The sequence below is a fragment of the Chrysemys picta genome, chromosome 23 (assembly GCF_011386835.1).
Source record: "Chrysemys picta bellii isolate R12L10 chromosome 23, ASM1138683v2, whole genome shotgun sequence".
NCBI lineage: Eukaryota > Metazoa > Chordata > Testudines > Emydidae > Chrysemys > Chrysemys picta.
The window spans coordinates 738,041-759,346 of record NC_088813.1 but is presented as its reverse complement, the minus strand read 5'-3'; the positions used below and the strand labels follow the sequence as shown (position 1 = coordinate 759,346).

The 21,306-nt window shown below is 46.3% G+C and overlaps 1 protein-coding gene and 1 long non-coding RNA gene across 17 annotated transcripts in view; one reads left to right on the top strand and one right to left on the bottom strand.

Annotated features, from left to right (window-relative positions):
* The window catches only part of RLF (RLF zinc finger), a 119,399-nt gene that overhangs the window by 88,015 nt on the left and 10,078 nt on the right, over window positions 1-21,306 (bottom strand). The window contains exon 3 of one of the 16 annotated variants that reach the window (XM_065576762.1): window positions 8,282-14,919. The exons of the other annotated variants lie outside the window; for them this stretch is intronic. Coding sequence (XP_065432834.1) covers window positions 10,305-11,423 — 1,119 coding nt within the window. The 5' untranslated portion in view covers window positions 11,424-14,919 and the 3' untranslated portion in view covers window positions 8,282-10,304. Of the gene's footprint in view, window positions 1-8,281; window positions 14,920-21,306 lie in introns of those variants that run through there. 16 annotated transcript variants of the gene reach the window in all.
* Window positions 6,970-10,518, top strand: LOC135977219 (uncharacterized). Its single transcript, XR_010594558.1, has 2 exons — window positions 6,970-9,363; window positions 10,198-10,518. It is a non-coding gene; the product is annotated as an uncharacterized LOC135977219 (long non-coding RNA).

Sequence of the window (21,306 nt, the reverse complement as noted above, 5' to 3'; positions counted from 1 at the left end):
ACAAACAACTTGACAGTTTCAAACTGTGCATTCATGAACTGGGTCAACACCAAATTTAATTCCCAATGAGGGAACTGGGTCTCTTATTGGTGGGCACAAAATCAATCAATCTTCCATAAAACTTGTCAGAATTGTGTAAAACCACATTTATCATCTATGTGTTTACAAAATACTAATGCTAGTAAATGAACTCTAGGTGAAGAGATGGATAAACTCAGTTTTAAAATATAGCAAATACTCCAGAATACACTGAATATGTGCCTGTAGAGGATTCATACTCTTATCAATCAGATTACACATGTTTTATATTTAAAGCCACAGTATTTCCTAGTTGAGTACTTTGTAGAATTGTTTAACATACCTTGCACCTCTACAGTACAATGTCTTAAGTCTTATAGCTCATGCAGCTAGGTGTAATTATAGAGCAAGGGTAGTCAACAGGGAGACTATGGGCCAAATCCGGACTGCCAGACTCTTTTGAACGGACCACAAAAATCTTTTTATTTACTTATTTTTGTATTTCCTCTGGAATCTGGACCTTGACTATACCTTGACCAAGAAAGTTGGACTGACAAAAAAAAAAAAAATAACTGATTACCCCTGCTACAGAAGATCTGGATGGTGCATATTCACCTTCAGTTGAGGCAGTAACTAACATCACAAGTCAGAATTTGTAATTTCCCTTGGAGGAGTAAAGCAGATCTCTATATCATTGTTGCCTGAGCCATACTGGAGCAACTAAGGGCATTTTATCTGGGTCCAATCCTCCCTACTATCTTTTGAATTATCAGAAACAGGGGGAAGCATCCATCAGTCTGACTCCCCCAATTTAAAAGGAGCTCTTCTGAAACTGACAGATTCTCTTTGGTTACTCTTGAGCAAAAACAAGGACACTTGGTATGGTGCCTTGTTGCAAAGAGATCTATCTCCAGGGTAGCCCAAAGACTAAGGAGGTCTTGAATTACCAAGTCCTTCAGTGACCACTCATGCTGCTGAGTCAATCTCTGCTGAGTAAACTCGTGAGCTCATTGCATTGCCCTGCTTTGTGCAGGGCAATCAGATAAATGCTGTGAGAAATACACCAGTCCCAAAGCTTTAATGGTCTCCTTGCAAAGTTGATACAAGCAAGCTCCCCACTGCCATTTGGTCAAGTAATGATTCGCTCTTGCATTGCCAGTGGCAACTCTCACCATTTTGTTCTGAATGCAAATCCTCAGAACTTGACAAAAAGCTCTCAGCTCTGACATATCTAAGTTTAAACAATTCCTCAATGACTAATCTCTGACAGATTGGCAGACTGCACTCCCCATCTGCTTTTGGACATCTGAAATAACTGAAGTTTTCTTGAATGCTTGGTTTGACATTCTGAGATTCTCCCCTCCCCAATGCTGAAGAAGCCTTATTTTGAGTCTGGCATACAGTGTAATAAATTGAAGCCATTAGTCCAGTAGACAGAGCCTGTGATGGGGTGTACTTGCCCCACACTGGAGCAGAAGGGGTTAAGACAGCATTCTTCGCAGCGAAAGCCACGCCCCGCTTACCCTGCCGGGCATGCTCCAATTGCTGGTGCAATATAAAAGGGAGCAGCTTAGCTCAGTCAGGGCAGACTGCTGAGGAAGGAGGACGCACCTCGCTGGCTCCAGCAGAGGAGCAGCTGGGATCCAGATTACAGAAGCAGGAGATACCAAGGCCAAGGCAGGCACCCAGGTAGATTGCAGTCATCACCCAAGGAGACCAGAGACTCCAAGGCCACCCCAACTTCAACTGCAGGAGTCACAGTAGGAAATAGCCCAGGGAAGGACTAGTCAGCATCCCTGCAGCAGTTGGCATATTGTGGGAGGATTCCCTGCTGACTTAGTGGCGAACCCATTGGACACTACCAGGGCCCTGGGCTGGGACTCAGGGGAACAGGGAAGGCCTGGGTCCCCCCATCCCAGCCACCCCCATTGCGGGGGCAGCCCATCTAATCCCTCCTACTGACTCTGGCCCTTTGGCCATGCTTCCCCGCAGCCTAGGGGAGTCCTACTGACTCTGGCCCTTGGGCCGTGCAGCCCTGAGGCTGATGGCAACCATATTCACTTTAACCAAAGGGCTACCACGCCCTTGCCTCACCCCCAGGGTGATGGGGTGTACTTGCCAAGCAACAGAGAACGCGGGCAATGGTCGTGACCTACTAAAAAGGACCCGAGCGAGGGGAGACCGCTTGTTAATCGCTGCAAAGCAAGATGAAGACCGACAAACTATTTAAGTGATTGTTAGAGAACCAACTACAGACAAGACTGCAGCAACAATGCCAAGCATAACTGATGCAGCAGATCATAGGCCAGCAGCAGCTGCTGATGCGTGAACTGGCCGACCAGCACCAGACTCAACAGGAGAGGCTGATGCAGCAAATGGCGCAACTGTTGCAACCCAGGGGGGCCCCTCTCCCCAACCAAGCAGGAGCAGATGCAGGACCCATACCCGCCAACCTCCCCGTGCGACTCATGAAGATGGGGCCCCAGGGATGACTCAGAAGCCTTTCTAGTAACTTGAGAGAGCAGCCACCATCGCATGGTAGCCACCCGCACACTGGGCCACCTTCTTGGTCCCCTACCTAATGCGCCCTGCCCAGTCCACATTCTAGAACCTACACACCCTACATGCTCTCGACTATGGGAAGGTAAAGGCCGCTATCCTAGACCAAGCAGGCATCAGTGCCAAGACCTACCGCCAGCACTTCCGCCAGGCACAGTCCTGGAGACGTGGGTATCGTTCCTGGTGGTGGTTAGACCCTAAAAAAAATGGTCGGGGGCCAAAGTGGTCCTCGAGCAATACACCCAGATCCTCCCCAGCAGGGAAAAGGAATGGGTACAGCAGCATCGGCCAGCTACCCTCGCCGAAGCTGTAGAATTAAGGGAGAATTACCTGGTGGCAGAAGCCCCAGAGCCACAACCGCAGAAGCCAGAAATCCCGAGGGGAAGAAATGGTACAGCCAGAGGCAGCCCTCATAGCAACAAACTGGGGAGGGCACAGCGCCTACCCCGAGCCCTCTATCAGTTCAAGCCACAAAGAGAGGCGGCCAGCTGGCAGAGTATCAACCTGGAGGGAGGGAGACCCGCCAGGGGGAGTCCCCCCTCCAAAGACAGAAGCAACCACTGGAGGAAACCAAGACTGGTGCTATGAGTGTGGAGAGGAGAGGCACTTCCGCTGGGACTGCCCATACATGGACTGTAGCTATGACCGAGTATGGGTAGCCAGCCCAAAAAAAAGACCCAGAGAAGCTCATGGTACCCCTACGGGTGAACAGGACCCTGACGCAGTCCCTGGTAGACACCGGATGCAGCCAGTCTCTTATCCGGGATGGCGTGATCTCTATCCCCAAGCCGACTGGCACCGAGATACAGTTGCAGTGCGTCCACAGAGATGTCTGCCTTTATCCGATTGCTAAGGTTAAGCTGGAGTTTGCCCAACACAACCTCCAGATTGGGGGTCGCCCCCAAATTAGCCACCCTGTGATCTTGGGCACTATTGGCCCTGGTTCAAGGAACTCTTAAGAGGTTATGATTGTCGAAACTCAGGAGGGGACAAGAAAGGGCTTCTGCAGAGAGGGCTACTTGGCTGACCAGCAGATCCCAACCCGGGGGAGGGCCCTTCCGACCATCCGGGAGCAGATGGTGGACCCTATCCTAAACCGTGCCTGGGAACATGCAATGACCCCCAGCCCAGAAACAGGGGACAGTGCCTGTCACCCACAATGGCCCCGCTTTGAGATCCATAGGTTCCGCCTCTATCGGTGGTCAAAGATCCCCAGACGCAGAAGACCTCTGACAGCTGCTGGTTCTACAAAGGCTACGGCATGACCTCCTGTGCTTGGCACACTCAGTGCCTGGGTGGGCCACCTCGGGAAAAAGACGACCGTCCAAAGGGTGGCCCGACAGTTCTCCTGGCCAGGTATCCATCAGGAGGTAAAGGATTACTGCGCTTCTTGCCTGGAGTTCCAGCAGGCTGGACCAAAGGAGATACCCAAGGCACCCCTCATCCCCTTACCTGTGATAGGGGTCCCCTTTGAACACACCGGCCTAGACCTGGTGGGGCCACTGGAAAGGAGCAGGGTGGGAAACTGCTACATCCTGGAGATCACTGACTATGCCACTTGCAACCCTGAAGCCGTCCTTTTGTGGACAGCCACGGCACCTAAGATCGCCACAGAGCAAGTGAAAGTCTTCGCCAGGGTGGGGATACCGCGAGAGATCCTAACCGATCAAGGTACCAACGTGACATCCCATCTGATGGCTGAAATCTGCCACTTACTCAACATCCGGGCTCTCAAGACCTTGGCATACCACCACTCCAGGGAAGTGGAACTGACTCTGGCCATTAGGCCACACTTCCCCTTGGCAAGGGGAGTCCTATTGACGCCGGCCCTTGGGCCACGCAGCCCTGAGGCTGAGGGCAGCCATATTGACTTTAACCAGGGGGTTACCACGCCCTTGCCCCACCCCCAGGATGACAGGGAGTATTTGCCCTGCGACACACCCTTATAGAGGTTTTGATGTAGCATGTGAACACTGCATGACAAGTTCCTGAATCTTTCCTCTGGTAATAATACACTGCCTCCCTAGAAATCTAGAATCACTCTAGAATGAAATTTGTGTTGGAAAAAGTAAGGACTTCACCTATTAAGGGGCCTAGCCTCTTGAATAAGGAAGATGTAAACTGAAGTTTGTAAGACCCTCTCTGGCTTTGAGAGGCCAAATAGTCTAAATAGGGGTAGACCAAAAATACCATGCCTTCTTAAATGGGCTGCTACTGCAGATAGGCATTTGGTAAAAACCGTAGGCACAGCGGGAAGGCCAAATGGTAGGACCTTGCTCTGAAAATGGTCTTGACCGAATGTATAATGAAGATACTCCTGGTGTGACGGTGTATAGAAACATGCATCTTTCAATCAGAACTGCAAACCAACCTAGGGTGGAAAGAAAGAGAATAACAGGTGCAAGAGTCAACATTCTGAATCGGAATTTCATGTTCTAATTGTTGAGTTTCCTTAGATCCAGTATTGACTGAAGCCCTTCATTTTTTTTGGTATCAGGAAATATCAATAAAATCCATGGTTTCTGAATTCTCTTGGGACACCTCTATGCTCTTGCTTGTATCAGGGCACCTTTTTCTACTTTTACTCTCTACTTTTTATAGGAGGGATCCTTGAATAGGGAAGTGGGGAGGGCTGAACAGAAGAAGAGTATCTAATTGAATGGTATTGTGATGTTACATCCCATATTCTTTATGGAAATATGCTTATGATATGATAACAGATCTTACAAGACCCATCTTGCATAAAATGTGTCATTGGAAAGGTTAAAAGAACAGGAGTACTTGTGGCACCTTATGATACCTTATCCAATTTATATGGATGTATCATTTCTGTATCTAAAGTTACGAATACTGACTATGTAACAATTACAATTGACAGTGTACGTGGGAAACACCCACACACACACACCCCACAACAGGCCATCAGCCAGAAATAATAAGTCTTTGAAGATACTCATCTCTCCTTCCTGGGACATTGCTTTGACACTACAAGGTCAGGTGGTCATGTCACTTGGTACTAAACACCACCTTGGACACTGCTGGTACTTTTCCATTGGAAACAAAGGCTTCCTGCCTTATGTAAATTCTATTTAAGGCTGGAGAGTAAAGCAAACAGGACTCTTCTCCATCACCTTCCTGCCTTAGAAAAAAAAAAAAAAAAAAAGACTGCTGAAAGTACCTGAAGAGACAAAGGAACTGAGTGATGGGAAAGGCAAGGGCTGAGTCCAGACTAAGACAAGAGTCTAGTCTGTAAAGAGAAATAACTGGAACTCTAAACTACAGAAACGCTGCAACTTGCCTAAAACAACATTTAGAGTGAGAAATTACTTCTTGAAAGCAGTCTATAAGATCTTAAGCTTGGTATGCGTGTTTTGTTTTATTTGCTTGGTAATCTGCTTTGTTCTGTTTGCTATCCCTTATAATCATTTAATAAACTTATTTCTTGTTTATAACATAACCCAGATTGTGTAATTCATATCTGGAGGGGGGCTGGGGAAAGGAAAGAAGCTGTGCATCTCTCTCCACATTGAATTTTTATAAGCTTGTGCTGTGCAGATCTTGCTATACAGCACAAGACAATATTACTTTGGGTTTACTCCCCAAAAGAGGATGTGCACTTGAGTGCTGGGCAATTTCCTAGCTGCATCTCCCCATAGAAAGCTGCTGGCAGACTTTGTGTGATTCTACAGCTGGTGCATCCCTACATGTGTATGTGTGCTGCCAGAAGCCGGAGAGCATGATTCAGCAAAACAGGGAGAGGGAGGAGGCCAGGCTCAGTGAAAACCCAGCACATCAGGTGGCATCCTGGACAGGAGGATTGGGGGTCCCACCCGTCACAGGTATACCCTTCCTTTCTCTCTAAAATCCACTTGCCTAAGGTGATGGACATCCATTCATAGTAGAAATGAGACAGGTCAAAAAGCAGGTCAGGAAGTAGGTAATTCAGGAATTGGCTTGGAGCACTTGATTCTTATGTCAAACCTATGGCCTAACATTTGACAAAGAGAGCATAATTCAAGGATGCTTTATCTTCATTTGAGGTTTGAACACGCTCGCTGAGAATGAGGAGGTTACTCACCCTGTGCAGTAACTGACATTCTTCGAGATGAGTGTCCCTGTGGGTGCTCCACTCCAGGTGTTGGTGCGTCCCTGCGCCTTTGCTCGGAGATTTTTGCAGCAGTACTCATAGCGGCCACGCATGCTCAGAAGCTGCCCCCCCCCGCTGTGAATCTAGGTTGATAGTACGCATGCGTGGCCGGTCTCCTCAGTTCCTTCTCTACAACGGAGGCCCCCCAACTCCGAAGTAGAGGGGAGGAGGGTGGGTAGTGGAGCACCCACAGGGACACTCATCTCAAAGAACGTCAGTTACTGCACAGGGTGAGTAACCTCCTCTTCTTCTTCGAGAGATGTCCCTGTGGGTGCTCCACTCCAGGTGACTTAAAAGCCGTGTATCTTAAGGAGGTAGGGACTTCGGATCTGATAGGAACGCCGTTGATAGTACAGCCCTGCCCAAACGTATGTCAGATAGAGGGCCTTGAGTAAGGGCATAGTGTTTAACAAATGTGTGCTCAGAGGACCAGGTGGCTGCTTTACAAATATCAGCCAGGGGAACTTTGCGTAAGAATGCTAGAGAGGCAGCCAGAGATCTAGTGGAGTGTGTTCTAATGCCGTCTGGAGGTGTAACCTTCTTAATCTGATAGCACAACCGGATGCACTGGGAAATCCAGTTCAAAAGTCTCTGGATAGAAATAGGCGTACCTTTGGAGCGCTCCGCAATGGAGACAAAAAGTCTGGAGGAAGTTCTAAAAGGTTTGGTTCTATCCAAATAGAATGACAAGGCTCTGCGTACATCTAGTGTATGCATTGAGGTTTCGAACGAGTTCGCATGTGGTTTCGGAAAAAAAGTCGGCAGGTGTATTGGTTCATTAATGTGGAATGACGAGTGTACCTTTGGAAGAAATTTGGGGTGTAATCTGAGGGTAACCTTGTCTTTAAAAAATATCGTATATGGTGGGTGTGCCATAAGAGCTGCTATTTCTCCTGCCCGTCTGGCAGAGGTAATTGCCACTAGAAATGCTGTTTTCATCGAGAGGTGTAAAAGGGAGCACGTGGCTAGGGGTTCAAATGGTTGTTGAGTTAGGCAAGACAGTACTAGATGAAGGTCCCAAGGGGTGGTAGGTGGTTTAATGTCTGGGTATAAGGTTTGTAGTCCCTTGAGGAAACGCTTCGTGATAGAATGAGCAAAGACAGACGTGTCATCAATTCTGTCGTGGAAAGTTGTAATAGCAGCTAAATGGACCCTGATGGAGCTGAAAGAAAGGCCGGATTGCTTAAGGCCCAATAGATAGTCAAGTATAAGCGAAAGAGGTACCGATGTGGGACAAAGGTGTTTAGCGGAACACCAATGTGTGAATCGTTTCCACTTTTGAAGATAGGTCGTGCGAGTAGATTGTGTTCTGCTATGTAGGAGCACCTTCTGAACTTGTTCAGAGCAATCTAATTCGCTTTGGGAAAACCATGTAGGAACCAGGCTTTGAGGTGAAGCATGGACAGGTTGGGATGGAGAAAGCGGCCGTGTTGTTGAGATAGGAGGTTTGGAATGAGCGGCAAGGAGATTGGTGGTTGAATCGACATTCTGGTGAGGAACGGAAACCACGGTTGTCTGGGCCACGACGGGGCAATGAGGATCACCTTGGCTCGGTCCGTTCGTATTTTATCAGGACCCTGTTGAGAACTGGTATCGGGGGAAATGCATACAGTAGGTTTCGGTGCCATGAGATCATGAATGCGTCCCCCAGGGAATGTTTGCCCAGTCCTGCTCTGGAGCAGAAATTGGGACATTTCTTGTTTTTTGTAGTTGCAAAAAGGTCTATTGTTGGGTAACCCCAAGTGCTGAATACGTTGTGAATGGTTTTCTCGTCTATCTCCCACTCGTGGTCCCATGGGAAGCGTCTGCTCAGTTCGTCCGCTGTGGTGTTCATGATCCCAGGAAGATAAGCAGCTGATACCCGGATGTTGTTCGCAATGCACCAATTCCAGAGCTTCATAGCCTCTGTGCACAGCGAATGGGATCGAGCTCCTCCCTGCCTGTTTACATAAAACATGCATGCAATGTTGTCTGTCATTATGCGTACGTGATGATGCTTGATTAGTGGCAGGAAGTGATGGCACGCATTGCGAATAGCTCGAAGTTCTAGGACATTTATGTGCAGGGAGGTCTCGGTTGACGACCATAGCCCCTGTACTGTGTGGTGAGATGTGTGCACCCCAGCCTGTCAGAGATGCATCGGTGGTCAGGATGAGTGATGGAGCCTGCTGAAGAAACGGGACTCCAGAGCAGAGGTTGGAGTGAACGGTCCACCAGTGTAGCGAATCTTTGACTCGGACAGGTAGGGAGAGAGTCTTGTTTAAAGAGTGCATATTCGGTCTGTAAACCGTGGGCAGCCACGCTTGGAAGCACCTCATGTAGAGGCGTGCATTCTGGACGACAAAAGTGCACGAGGCCATGTGACCTAGTAGTTGTAGGCAGTCTCGGGCAGTCACCTGGGGACTGTTGCGAATGATTGTGGCCAGTTGGTTTATGGAGTTGAAGCGATCGGGTGGGAGAGACGCCAACCCCGTCCGGGAGTCGAGGTCTGCTCCTATGAACTGCAGGTGCTGGGTGGGGCGTAATGTGGATTTGTCTTTGTTTATTTGTAGACCGAGAGATAGGAAACAATCGACGGTGAGCCGTGTGAACCGGAGAGCCTCGTCGAATGTTGAAGCTTTGAGGAGGCAATCGTCGAGGTAAGGGAATACTATGACCCCTTGTTTCCTGAGGTAGGCAGTGACTACAGCTAGGAGCTTGGAAAAGACACGGGGGGCTGTGGACAGTCCGAAGGGGAGTACCCTGTATTGGAAATGTGTTGAACCGAGGGTAAATCGAAGGAAGCGTCTGTGGGCCGGATGTATAGTGACATGGAAATAGGCATCTTGTAGGTCGAGGGCAGAAAACCAGTCGCCCTGCTCCAGCGCTGGGATTATGGTGGTGAGGGTAACCATCTTGAACTTTTGCTTTTTGACAAATCTGTTGAGCCACCTGAGGTCGAGAATTGGTCGCCATCCCCCATTTTTCTTTTCTGTTAAGAAATAATGGTAGTAAAAACCCTTCCCTTTGTGTCGTTCTGGCACGATTTCTACTGCTCCCAGATGAAGGAGATGTTGCACTTCTTGAATGAGTAGCTGCTCGTGAGAAGGGTCCCTGAAGAGGGACGGGGAGGGTGGATGGGTGGGAGGCAAGGAGAGGAAGGGGATGGCGTATCCAATTGTAACTACCTCTAAGACCCACTTGTCGGAGGTAATGTTCTTCCATTGATGGGAGAATGGTCGTAGGCGGTGTCCACAGATAGGTGTGTCGGCTGAAGTGGGGGCGTTGCTTTCTAAACCCTTGACCAAGGCTTCAAATCTGCCTATTAGTTGGCGGGGGTTGAGGTGCCCCTGCAGAATTTGGACAACGTCGCTGGAATCTTGGTCTTTGACGCTGTTGTTGTTGTTCCTGCGGTCTATGGGAATGTTGTGTAAATGCGGGATAGCGTGGCCGGTGGTACAGTTGGTATCTATATTGCCGTCTTCTGGTCGTAGGTGTCTGGAGACCTAGAGACCGGAGGGTTGCCCTTGAGTCCTTCATTGAATGAAGCACGTCATTCGTGGTAGAAGCAAAAAGTTTGTCACCGTCGAAGGGAAGATCTTCAATGGTGCTCTGAACTTCGAGGAAAAAAAGAGGAGGAGAGCCATGAGCCCCGTCGCATGACTACTGCTGTAGCGGTTGATCTTGCTGCTGTGTTGGCTACATCGAGGGCCGCTTGGAGAGCGGTGCGTGATATGCTTTGTCCCTCGGAAACCATAGCTCTCAACTGTTGTTTTCTCTGTTCTGGAATGTCATCAATAAAGTCCATGAATTTATTATAGTTTTTGTGGTCGTATTTTGCAAGGACTGCAGTATAATTAGCTATACGAAATTGTAGGGTCGAGGATGCGTATACTTTACGACCAAAGAGATCCAATCGTTTGCTGTCCTTGTTGGGTGGGGCGGAATGAGAATACTGTTGTTTAGCCCTCTGGTTCGTAGCGTCTACTACCAATGAGTTTGGTGCCGGGTGGGTAAAAAGGAATTCAGAGCCCTTTGGAGAAATAAAGTACTTCCTGTCTGCTTGTTTACAGGTAGGTAGGCTTGTAGCTGGAGTCTGCCAGATGGACTTAGCGGGTTCTAAAAGGGCTGCGTTAATTGGTAATGCCACCCTGGAGGAAGAAGGGGGTTGAAGGATGTTCGTTAGCTCATGTTGTTGTTCAGTGACTACCTCCAAGTTAATTCTCAAGTCACTGGCAACTCTTTTAAAGAGGTCCTGGAATTTTGCATAGTCATCCGACGGTGTCGGAGGAAGGGGAAGTAATGCTTCTTCAGGTGTTAGCTCCGGCTCTGCTGGAATAGGAGCAGGGCTAGGTTTATCCTGGAAGTGTGACTGTGTTGCCAGGTGTCTCGTGTCACTGGCATATTCGTCAGGGGGTGGCGCTGGATCGGTGTTGCGCCTGGTCGAATGGCCATAGCGCACGTATTCCCGAGGGTACGATGCCCATGGTGTCCAGTATTGCCATGGTGGTGGGTAGGGCATAGGTGGTGCCATCCAGGGGTTCACCCCCCCAGGAGGCAGGATCCTGAGAGTAGGATGAGGTAGTTTTCTTATAACCTCTATTGCCTGGGGTCGGGAGTCTTGATATGGAGAAAAAACTCCCTGTGGATCTGTTTCCTCCTCACTGGAGGAAAGCTGCTCAGATCCTGACTCAGGCATTGGAGAAGAATATGCATTCATCAGGGGAGACTGCAGGATAGGTGATACCAGGAGATCTGCTGTCTGAGTAAAGGGAAGTAGTGAGGCTCCTGCGTGAGGTGAAAGCTGAGCAGGGGGAGGCTGCCGTGCGGGAGCGTTCCTCTGAGCAGGGGTTTTGCCTGTGACCTCCCTGTCAGACTGCACCACGGGGTCGGTGCCGCGGTCGGTGCCGGGCGGGCAATATCAGCCTGCATGGGATCAGGCATGTTGTAAAATGTCGGCACCGCATCCGTCGCGGTGCCGAACGGTGCCGTAATAGAGGCAGGCAACTGGAAGCCTGATGCCTCGGCACCGGAGCCTCGCGCCGCAGCCTCAGGCGGCTTTTGCGCGGTTCCTGAAGAGCCCGGCTCATCAAAGTTGCTGAGGCGGGGAAACACAGGCAGGGAGACCGTTGATCTGCCTGGAGAAACTTTGTGCCTCATAACCTTGCTTGGTGAAGAAGGCTGCCCCTTCTTTGTAGATTTTTTCAGTTTTTTTGAGGCGGGGGGGCTGTGGCGGGCAGCAGAGCCGGCTTCAGCGCCTGGGTCTGAAACTGACCCGATAGACTTTTGGAGGAGGAGCAGTTTAAGTTTAAGCTCCCTGTCCTTCCATGCCCTGGAGCTGAGTTTACAGCAATGAGCACATTTTTGGGGAATGTGAGCTTCCCCCAAACATTTTATACACTTTGAGTGGCCATCTGATAGTGGGATAGCTTCTTTGCATGTAGCACAGCGCTTGAAGCCTGTGGAGCCCGGCATGGCCAAAGCGGCCGCGGCTGACAGAATTTTTTTTTTTTTTTTTAAACAGATAAACGGCAACAAACTAGTTACTAAAAGGGTAATTGTAGCAAGAGTGAGGGATTTCCTAATGAGTCTGCTGAGCTCCGTCTCAGGCCGGGGACGGTAGAGAAGGAACTGAGGAGACCGGCCACGCATGCGTACTATCAACCTAGATTCACAGCGGGGGGGGGGGGCAGCTTCTGAGCATGCGTGGCCGCTATGAGTACTGCTGCAAAAATCTCCGAGCAAAGGCGCAGGGACGCCCCAACACCTGGAGTGGAGCACCCACAGGGACATCTCTCGAAGAAGAACATAGACTTTAAGGTCAGAAGGAACCATTATGATCATCTAGTCTGACCTCCTGCACAAAGCAGGCCACAGAATCTCACCCACCCACTCCTGTATCAAACCCCTAACCTATGTCTGAGCTACTGAAGTCCTCAAATCGTGGTTTAAAGACTTCAAGATGCAGAGAATCCTCCAGCAAGTGACCCTTGCCCCACGCTGCAGAGGAAGGTGAAAAACCCCCAGGGCTTCTGCCAATCTGCCCTGGAGGAAAATTCCTTCCCGATCCCAGATATGGCGATCAGCTAAACCCTGAGCTGTGGGCAAGACTCACCAACCAGACACCCAGGAAAGAATTCTCTGTAGTAACTCAGATCCCACCCCATCTAACATCCCATCACAGGCCATTGGGCATATTTACCGCTAATAGTCCAAAATCAATTGCTAAAATTAGGCTATCCCATCATACCATCCCCTCCATAAACTTATCAAGCTTAGTGTTGAAGCCATGAAAAACATATCTATGTTTTTTGCCCCCATTGCTCCCCTTGGAAGGCTGTTCCAGAACTTCACTCCTCTAATGGTTAGAAACCTTGGTCTAATTTCAAGTCTAAACTTCCTGATGGCCAGTTTATATCCATATGTTCTTGTGTCCACATTGGTATTGAGCTTAAATCATTCCTCTCCCTCCCTGGTATTTATCCCTCTGATGACTTGTTGCTGTGAATATTTTCTTCTCTAGCCGTAACAAAAGATGAAGAAGACAGCAAATAAAATTATTTGTGTAACCTGAACATGGGACCAGGAGTCTCTCTTTTATAAGGCTGTAAAAGACTCAACAATCTTGCCACACCAACACTTTCATCAGTGGAACATTTCCCTTCTATTTCTTGATCTGTTGTACATAATCAGTTTGAGTCACAGGCTCTTCTTCCTCCTCTAGTAGCGTATCAGGCACTAGGATAGAAAAATGCTCTCCATGAAAAGGATGACTAGGTGAAGGCCAATATGACCAAGCCACCAAATGTGGCATATGCCAATCCTGCCAGCTACCAAACTCTGACACTGTCATTGCCTGTGGGGTGAGATAACTTTAGACTGCCTTCTGAGGCACAAAAGTCTTGATTAAAGCAGCTAATAGACCTCCGTAGCTCTGACCCAATCCAACCTTGGATCAGATAAAGAAATTATTGGAGAAGAAGTGACCAATGACAGCATCTGAAGAACAAAACGAGGAGATGGGAGAACCTAATGGTGTCTTCAGTGGTGGAAAAAAGGAATCTGAGGAGCTCTCTTATAAGAGAGAGATGGGAAGCTTTATCTTATTTCTAAGCATATTTTTAGATTTTTATCTATTTAAACTTTCAGTTGCAGGAAATTATGGATTGTCAGACTATTATTTAATGACAGTAGGCACAGCTTCAAAAAGTTAAAGCTTTATAAGCATTGAAACAAACTGTCAACACCATATGTGAAAATGTACAAACCAAACTTTAATAAGTTTTGAAGCAGAATTTTGCCTATCTGTACATTTTGGTTATCGTTGGAAATATTTTTCATGGTTTGAGTGTACAGTGAAATCAACGTTTACAGACATTTACTGACTACAATTAATCCTTTCAAACCTACTTATGTTGCATCACTTAATCCTCAGATTTAATAGGTCTAGCTGCCAAGGCCTCCTGTAAAATAAGGGCTTGAAGTCTATTTAGTCTTTCTGTGCTCAGGACTAAAAGTGCTGCCTATTGCATCGTACCTAATTACTTTTTTTTTTTAATGTTACAGGTTACTACAAGTGGAAAGAAGAACAGGAGTACTTGTGGCACCTTAGAGACTAACAAATTTATTAGAGCATAAGCTTTCATGGACTACAGCCCACTGAAAGAGTGCTTCAAGCTGATTTGTCCTCATCAGCAAAAAAAGAAGCGGTTCAGTGGTACTCATCAGCTTTGTTTATTACGCCAAAGAGTTGTAATGAGGCACTGGTTAAGACATCAGCATGCAGCCAGAAATTGCTGGAATCCATCCACAAATGGTATGCACAGTTACATGACACAATTACATAACAATTAATTACAATCCCAAAGTAATTTTTTTTTTTTTTAATTCTTGCATTTACTTTGGTCTTCATCATTTTTAAGCATCAATGAGAAGATAATTAGCCACTGAATCTTTTACACCATGGAGGACCTGGTTAAACACAACACTCAGTGGCACCTTACAAGCTGTAAGTGCTCTCAGACTAAATTTGGCATGGTTGAAGACAAAGTACATTGAGCATCAGGAAAATGCTGAAAATGCCAGGACAAGTGCCAGTAGGGGGAGAAACTTGCTTTGTACTAGGTCCCATGGCATTTGTGTTTCGAGAAGAACACCTGCTTCCTCTGCAGTAAGCCCACAGCCATCCATCAAGCACAGTTTTAACACAGGAGAAGCTATATTAGAGAGAACGTTGCATGGAAAGTAAAGTTAAGTAAGTGCATTGACCCAAAAGACACCCATGCATATGACATTGTGTATTACATCGAGTGCTACACCGAGAAAGTATAGTACCATAAGGTAAAAGCAATAGAAAAATACCAATTTTACAACTGAAAACTGTGCAAATCAGCTGGAGTTCATAAATTACCTTGCAGATGGGACAGGAATGTGGTGGTAATGGCCAATGCAGAAGCCAAGTACAGAGAAATATCTGTTTTGAATGGGATTGAGGAGGAACAAATGCTCAGCAGAAAGGCTTTGAAAGCACTTATTGAAGATGAACTGTAGGATATGGACATAGTTTTTAGCAATCCTATCCTCAGAAACAAATCACAGTGCATATCCTTAAAAGCTGCAAAAGATATCCACTATCAAAAGTGGAAGAAAGCACCAATGTCAACAGTAATATGAAGACTGTTTGCAGCTGTGAAGTTTTTATGGAAAAGCATTTTGTCCTGCAGTATGTGGATGCCAAACCTGAAACAATAATGCCACATGACCTGTATTACTACTTCAAGCAGTGCATCCGTGGTTGCAGTGACTTCAGCACCAGAAAGTATGATAAGCAAGTGGAATACAAGCCTGCCAACTTGTCACAATGCCTCATGTACTAGTGCTTGAATGAAAGTCAGGCTTCCAATACATATGACAACTGTGTGGCATATGTGTGATCTATCACAAGTGGCTGTTGGTTTAACAATTCATTCTAAAACCTGCAGCAAATTCCACAGCATTGGCTCCTCAACTGACTTCAACAAAGTACTCAACCTGGAGATTGCAGTCACAAATGAGGTTCTTCACCCCATGGAACTGAATGAAGGGTTGTACATTTCCCCAGACCTCACCAAGGGTAGGTTTATATTTTGTGCTGCCAATAACTTAGACTTCCTTGAATGTACAACAGATAAAGGTACCCTTCATGTTACTCTTGTGGTCTGCGATCAGGAGCATATTAACAGGGACCAGTCCCAACCTCGAGTGCTGTCTGGACCAGCAAAGAACCATTCCCTGAAGGAGCTTCCTAACTCACTTTCCTACCAAGGTCCAAAATTTTTGAGCCAAGAAGTGCAGTGTTCAATGAAACAGCAGTTAAACTGATTATAGAGCTTTTTACATTCACTAACCTTGACCTCTGTCAAGGCTGCTTCCCCACTCTGAACTTTAGGGTATAAATGTGGGGGCCTGCATGAAAACTTCTAAGCTTAACTACCAGCTTAGATCTGGTCCGCTGCCACCACTCCCAAATGTGCTAATTCCCTTCCCTGGGTAGCCTTGAGAGACTCTTCACCAATTCCCTGGTGAATACAGATCCAAACCCCTTGGATCTTAAAACAAGGAGAAATTAACCATACCCCCTCCAACCTCCCACCAACTTCTGGTGGATCAAGATCCAACCCCCTTGGATCTAAAAACAAGGAAAAATCAATCAGGTTCTTAAAAGAAGGCTTTTAATTAAAGAAAAAGGTAAAAATCATCTCTGTAAAATCAGGATGGAAACTAACTTTACAGGGTAATCAAACTTAAAAGAGCCCAGAGGAATCCCCTCTAGCCTTAGGTTCAAAGTTACAGCAAACAGAGAAACACTAGCAAAAAGGTACATTTACAAGTTGAGAAAACAAAGATAAAAACTAACACACCTTGCCTGGCTGTTTACTTACAAGTTGGAAATATGAGAGACTTGTTCAGAAAGATTTGGAGAGCCTGGATTGATGTCTGGTCCCTCTCAGTCCCAAGAGCGAACAACCCGCAAAACCAAGAGCACAAACAAAAGCCTTCCCCCCACCAAGATTTGAAAGTATCTTGTCCCCTTATTGGTCCTTTGGGTCAGATGTCGGCCAGGTTACCTGAGCTTCTTAACCCTTTACAGGTAAAAGGATTTTGGAGTCTCTGGCCAGGAGGGATTTTATAGTACTATACACAGGAGGGCTGTTACCCTTCCCTTTATAGTTATGGCAACCTCACTTTGTTATTATGCAAAAGTGTGATGCACTCCAGAGGCAAAATTAAAAAAAAAAAAAAAAAAAAATCACTAAAAATGGCTTCAGCTAAAGAGACAGAAGACCTTTCCTCAAATGATCTGGACACCCAGGAAATATACTACACCATTTCAGGAGAAAGGCACATTTCAACATGGTCAGCCTTTACATCAGCATTACACAAGGTGCCAGAGTAAATGATTCTTGTACGTATCATGCCAATCATACCTCCTAGCCCCACTGGTTGCTCAGTTCAGTTAATTTTCCTTATGCATCTGAAATGCATGCACAAATACGAGTTAACCACATACTACCTTGCAAGAAAAATGTTCCGGCAAGTGAATTGCTCAAAGAATTTCATCATCGCATGGTGTAATGAAGCTGCTGCCTCATATTGTTCAGTGGAGTTTCTTCTTAGTGCCTATGAGGAGGCTGACACTAAAATTATCTTGCATGCCACCAACGTAACAGGGAGGTGCTAACTCTGGATTTTGGCACAAGACAGATGTTCTAGTGCTCTCTGAGAGATGCTACCAACGAGTTTCACAAGATTCCATATTTTTGCCTGGTTCTGAGGAACATAATCACTGTATACCCCTCAGGGTTTGGTCCTATCACTTGGTCCGTTAAAAGCTACTGTACTGCCAGGTTTCCACTCCACTTCAGGATGTGACATTACTGTAAGGCTGACTGGAAGGACCAAATTATCTTACTGGAAGCCATTTGATTCAGCCTCTGAAGATTCCTTCTCACTCTGAAGGTGCTTGGGAAAAGCTGAGACAGTCACTGATGAGGTCATAAATGTACTGGAGGCATTCATATGCAGTTTAACATTTGAAGACCAACATTACAACACTTGCAGAGCTATGCTGGTGGATGTTTTTCAAGAAGCAGACAAACGAAAAAATGCGCCACCGACATAGGGTGAATTTATACTTGCCATTAGAAGGGCAAATTACCAAGCAACATAACACATCAGGGATGATTAACCGCATCCAAAACTACCCTCCCCTATATGGCATGAATGAGTTTCGGAGGGATGGATTTATCACACCAGTTATGTGTGAAATACCATGTGGTCCCAAATCAATCCTTCAGCTAATCAAATGCTTCTGTACAAAGACCAGATTCTCACTACCCTGCAAATGTCTGGTCAGCAGCCTGCCTTGTACGGAGAGTACAAGTGCAGCGTGGATGAGGATCAGTGTGACTGTGTGTCTAGCAGTGGTGACCTACTGATTATGACTTTGATGAATAAGTGTTTTCAGTCCTACATGTCACGGACAACTTCCCTAGGATTAGCCAAAAATCAATGTGGTTTTTTTTAGGTAAGCGAAGTATACTGGTATTAAATTTCCTAGAATATATTGTTAGGATATAGATATTCAGGCCTGTCTGCAAAAACCTATACTTCTAGTCCCATTGAAATAAGGTGCTATTGGGCTGTTAGGAATACAATCCTGTCCTGATATTCCTATCACCTCCAGAGAAAGGGAAGAGCCTAGAAGATGTAAAAGGAAACTTAAGTTTGATAGCATCCTGTCTGGCAAGAACTCACTTATGAATAGCTGGGATGTGAAATCCTCATTTCTTTGTTGTTCTATCACTCTAGTCCCCATTTCCCTATTGTTAGTCTGTATAATCTCTGTCTTGTTCTGTAATTGTCTGCTGTATAATTAATTTTGTTGGGTGTAAACCAATTAGGGTGGTGGAATATAATTGGTTAAATAATTATGCTACAATATGTTAAGACTGGTTAGTTAAATTTCAGTAAAATGATTGGTTAAGGTATAGCTAAGCAGAACTCAAGTTTTACTATATAGTCTGCAGTCAGAGGAAGTAGGGGGGGGAGAATGGGAACAGGGACACAGACAAGGCTCTGTGGTGTCAGAGCTGGGAAGGGGAACACTGAGAAAGGAAACTGGAAGCTTGCTGGAAGTTCATCCCAATAAACATTGAATTGTTTGCACCTTCAGACTTCGGGTATTGTTGCTCTCTGTTCATGCGAGACGGACCAGAGAAGTGAGAGGGTGAAGGAATAAGCCCCCTAACACATATATCTACCTAACTGTTCTAGGTTTGTCATGTTTGGTATCACTGTTTTCGTGGGACAAAGAGCTTTCAAATTATACCAAACTCAGTACAATGTCGTTGGAAATGGGTTATCAAAATTTCCACCAACTGTAGGACATGGAGCTGGGGAGAAAGGGATTAGGGGGATCAGTGAGCATGTCCCCTCTGCCACGTGGCAAAGGTTGACGCCATTGAAATTATGATTATGTAGATTTTTGTGAATCAAATGACACCCCCACTTACCTTTCATTCATTAACTTGCCCATAAAATGAGATTTTACTACATTACCCCCCTAGACTGAATAAGATCCAATGGCTAAAAGTTGACCGTAAACAAATTCAGATGAAATAAGATGTACATTTTTAACAGTGAGAGAATTAACCTTTGGAACAACTTACCAGTGGTTGCGGTGGATTCTCAATTATTGGAAATCTTTCAATAAAGATTAGTTTTTCAAAAAGATATGCTCTAGTTCTAATAGGAGTTATTTCAGTGAAGCTCTAGTTTAGGGCCTACGTTATATAGATCAGACTAGATGATCACAATGGTCCATTCTGGCATCAAGATGTATGGGCTATATGAATGCTTAGCTTGCAAGCAGGCTGAGGTGTAAATCTACCCCACACTAGCCTCCCAGACACTAAGTATCCATGTAGATCCTGCTACTACACACTAAAAGTTCCATAGGTGCTTTGATCTAAGCACACTACAGAATTCTCAGTTTGTGGCAGCAGGTTCCACACAGACACTTAGTGCATGTGAAGCTAACATGAGGTAGAGTTATACCCCTATTTACCAAGAATTAGGTGGTCATACAGACAAGACCTATAACTCAGCCAAACCTGAACAAAGTTTCACAGGACATGCAAAAAGCACATCTCTATCCCCAAGGATTTATTCCTGGATCATCTCAAAGACCAGTTGCATACAATTGATGTGTTGATACCTTCTCAAAAAATTTCAAGAATATTTTATAATGAAACGTGTTAAGAGAACCTATAGTGACCGCTACCAGCTCCCCATATAATTTTTAAGGCTACCTGCAATATTTAGACCCATTCTCCTTCCATCTACAATCCTGGCTATACTTTCAGCAGCAGATAATTACTTTCAGTTCTCATTTTCTAATGAGAAAAATATCAGGAGCCCAATGAGATCACTTCATATGGTAAAAACTAGAGTGGCCACAGGGCAAACAAAGTTGCTGAAAGAACAGTTGGGCTCCTGGTAGAAGGGGCACTTTCAAATTGCTATTCCCTCCCTGATTCTTCCCTCTTATATCCTGTTACTTCCCTTCTGTATTCCTCTCCCTTTCCCCATAGGGAAACTTCACTTTAAAGCAGCCTAGTTGTTGCTGAGTAGTACAGCTTGGATGCAGAGGGAAATAAGTTATTCCAATGGTTCTCAAACTGTGGGTTGGGACCCCAAAGTGAGTCACAAGCCCATTTTAATGGGGTCACCAGGACAGGCCTTAGACTGACCCCAAGCCTGACCCCACCACCCAGGGCTGAAGCCCAAGCCGCAATTCCTGGGGCCAAAGCCCAACGGCTTCAGCCAGGGGTGGAGGGGCTTGGGCTCTGGCCCCCGGCCCCCCTGGGCTCGGGTGAGCTCAGGCTTCGGTCCCCCCTCCTGGGGTCATGTAGTAATTTTTGTTGTCAGAAGGGGGGGGTCACAGTGCAATGAAGTTTAAGAATCCCTGTCTTATTCCTTTTGAAGCACCACTGCTAATGATCCTCCTGCAGCTGCATTTCAAAGCTATTTCTCTGCAGCCTAGTCATTCCATTCAGCAGAGAAAAAACAGGAAAGGATGGAGGTAAAGGCCAAGAGGGGTAAATAAGGCTTTAGGAGACAAGTCTCTACAGCTATTCTACTGAACAGGGAAGTTAAATTAAGAGAAAATATTCTCTCTATTTCGACCTCCCACCTTTACCCATTCACAGCACAGTTGGCATAGTGATTTGCCAGATTCTTTATGGTGATGAAATCCCAAACCTGGAGATCTGAATATTGATGCATAGCTATTATATTGTTTTGGAAAAATCCACGTCCACACCAGACTAAGCCCTGGTCTACCCTACAGGGTTAGGTCAAATTTAGCCGTGTTAGGTCTAAGCAACCCCATTCCATCGACCTAAAGGGCTCTTAAAATCGACTTCTGTACTCCTCCCCGACAAGGGGAGTAGTGCTAAAATCGACCTTGCTGGGTCAAATTTGGGGTAGTGCGGACACAAATCGACGTTATTGGCCTCCAGAAACTATCCCAGAGCGCTCCAATGTGACCACTCTGGACA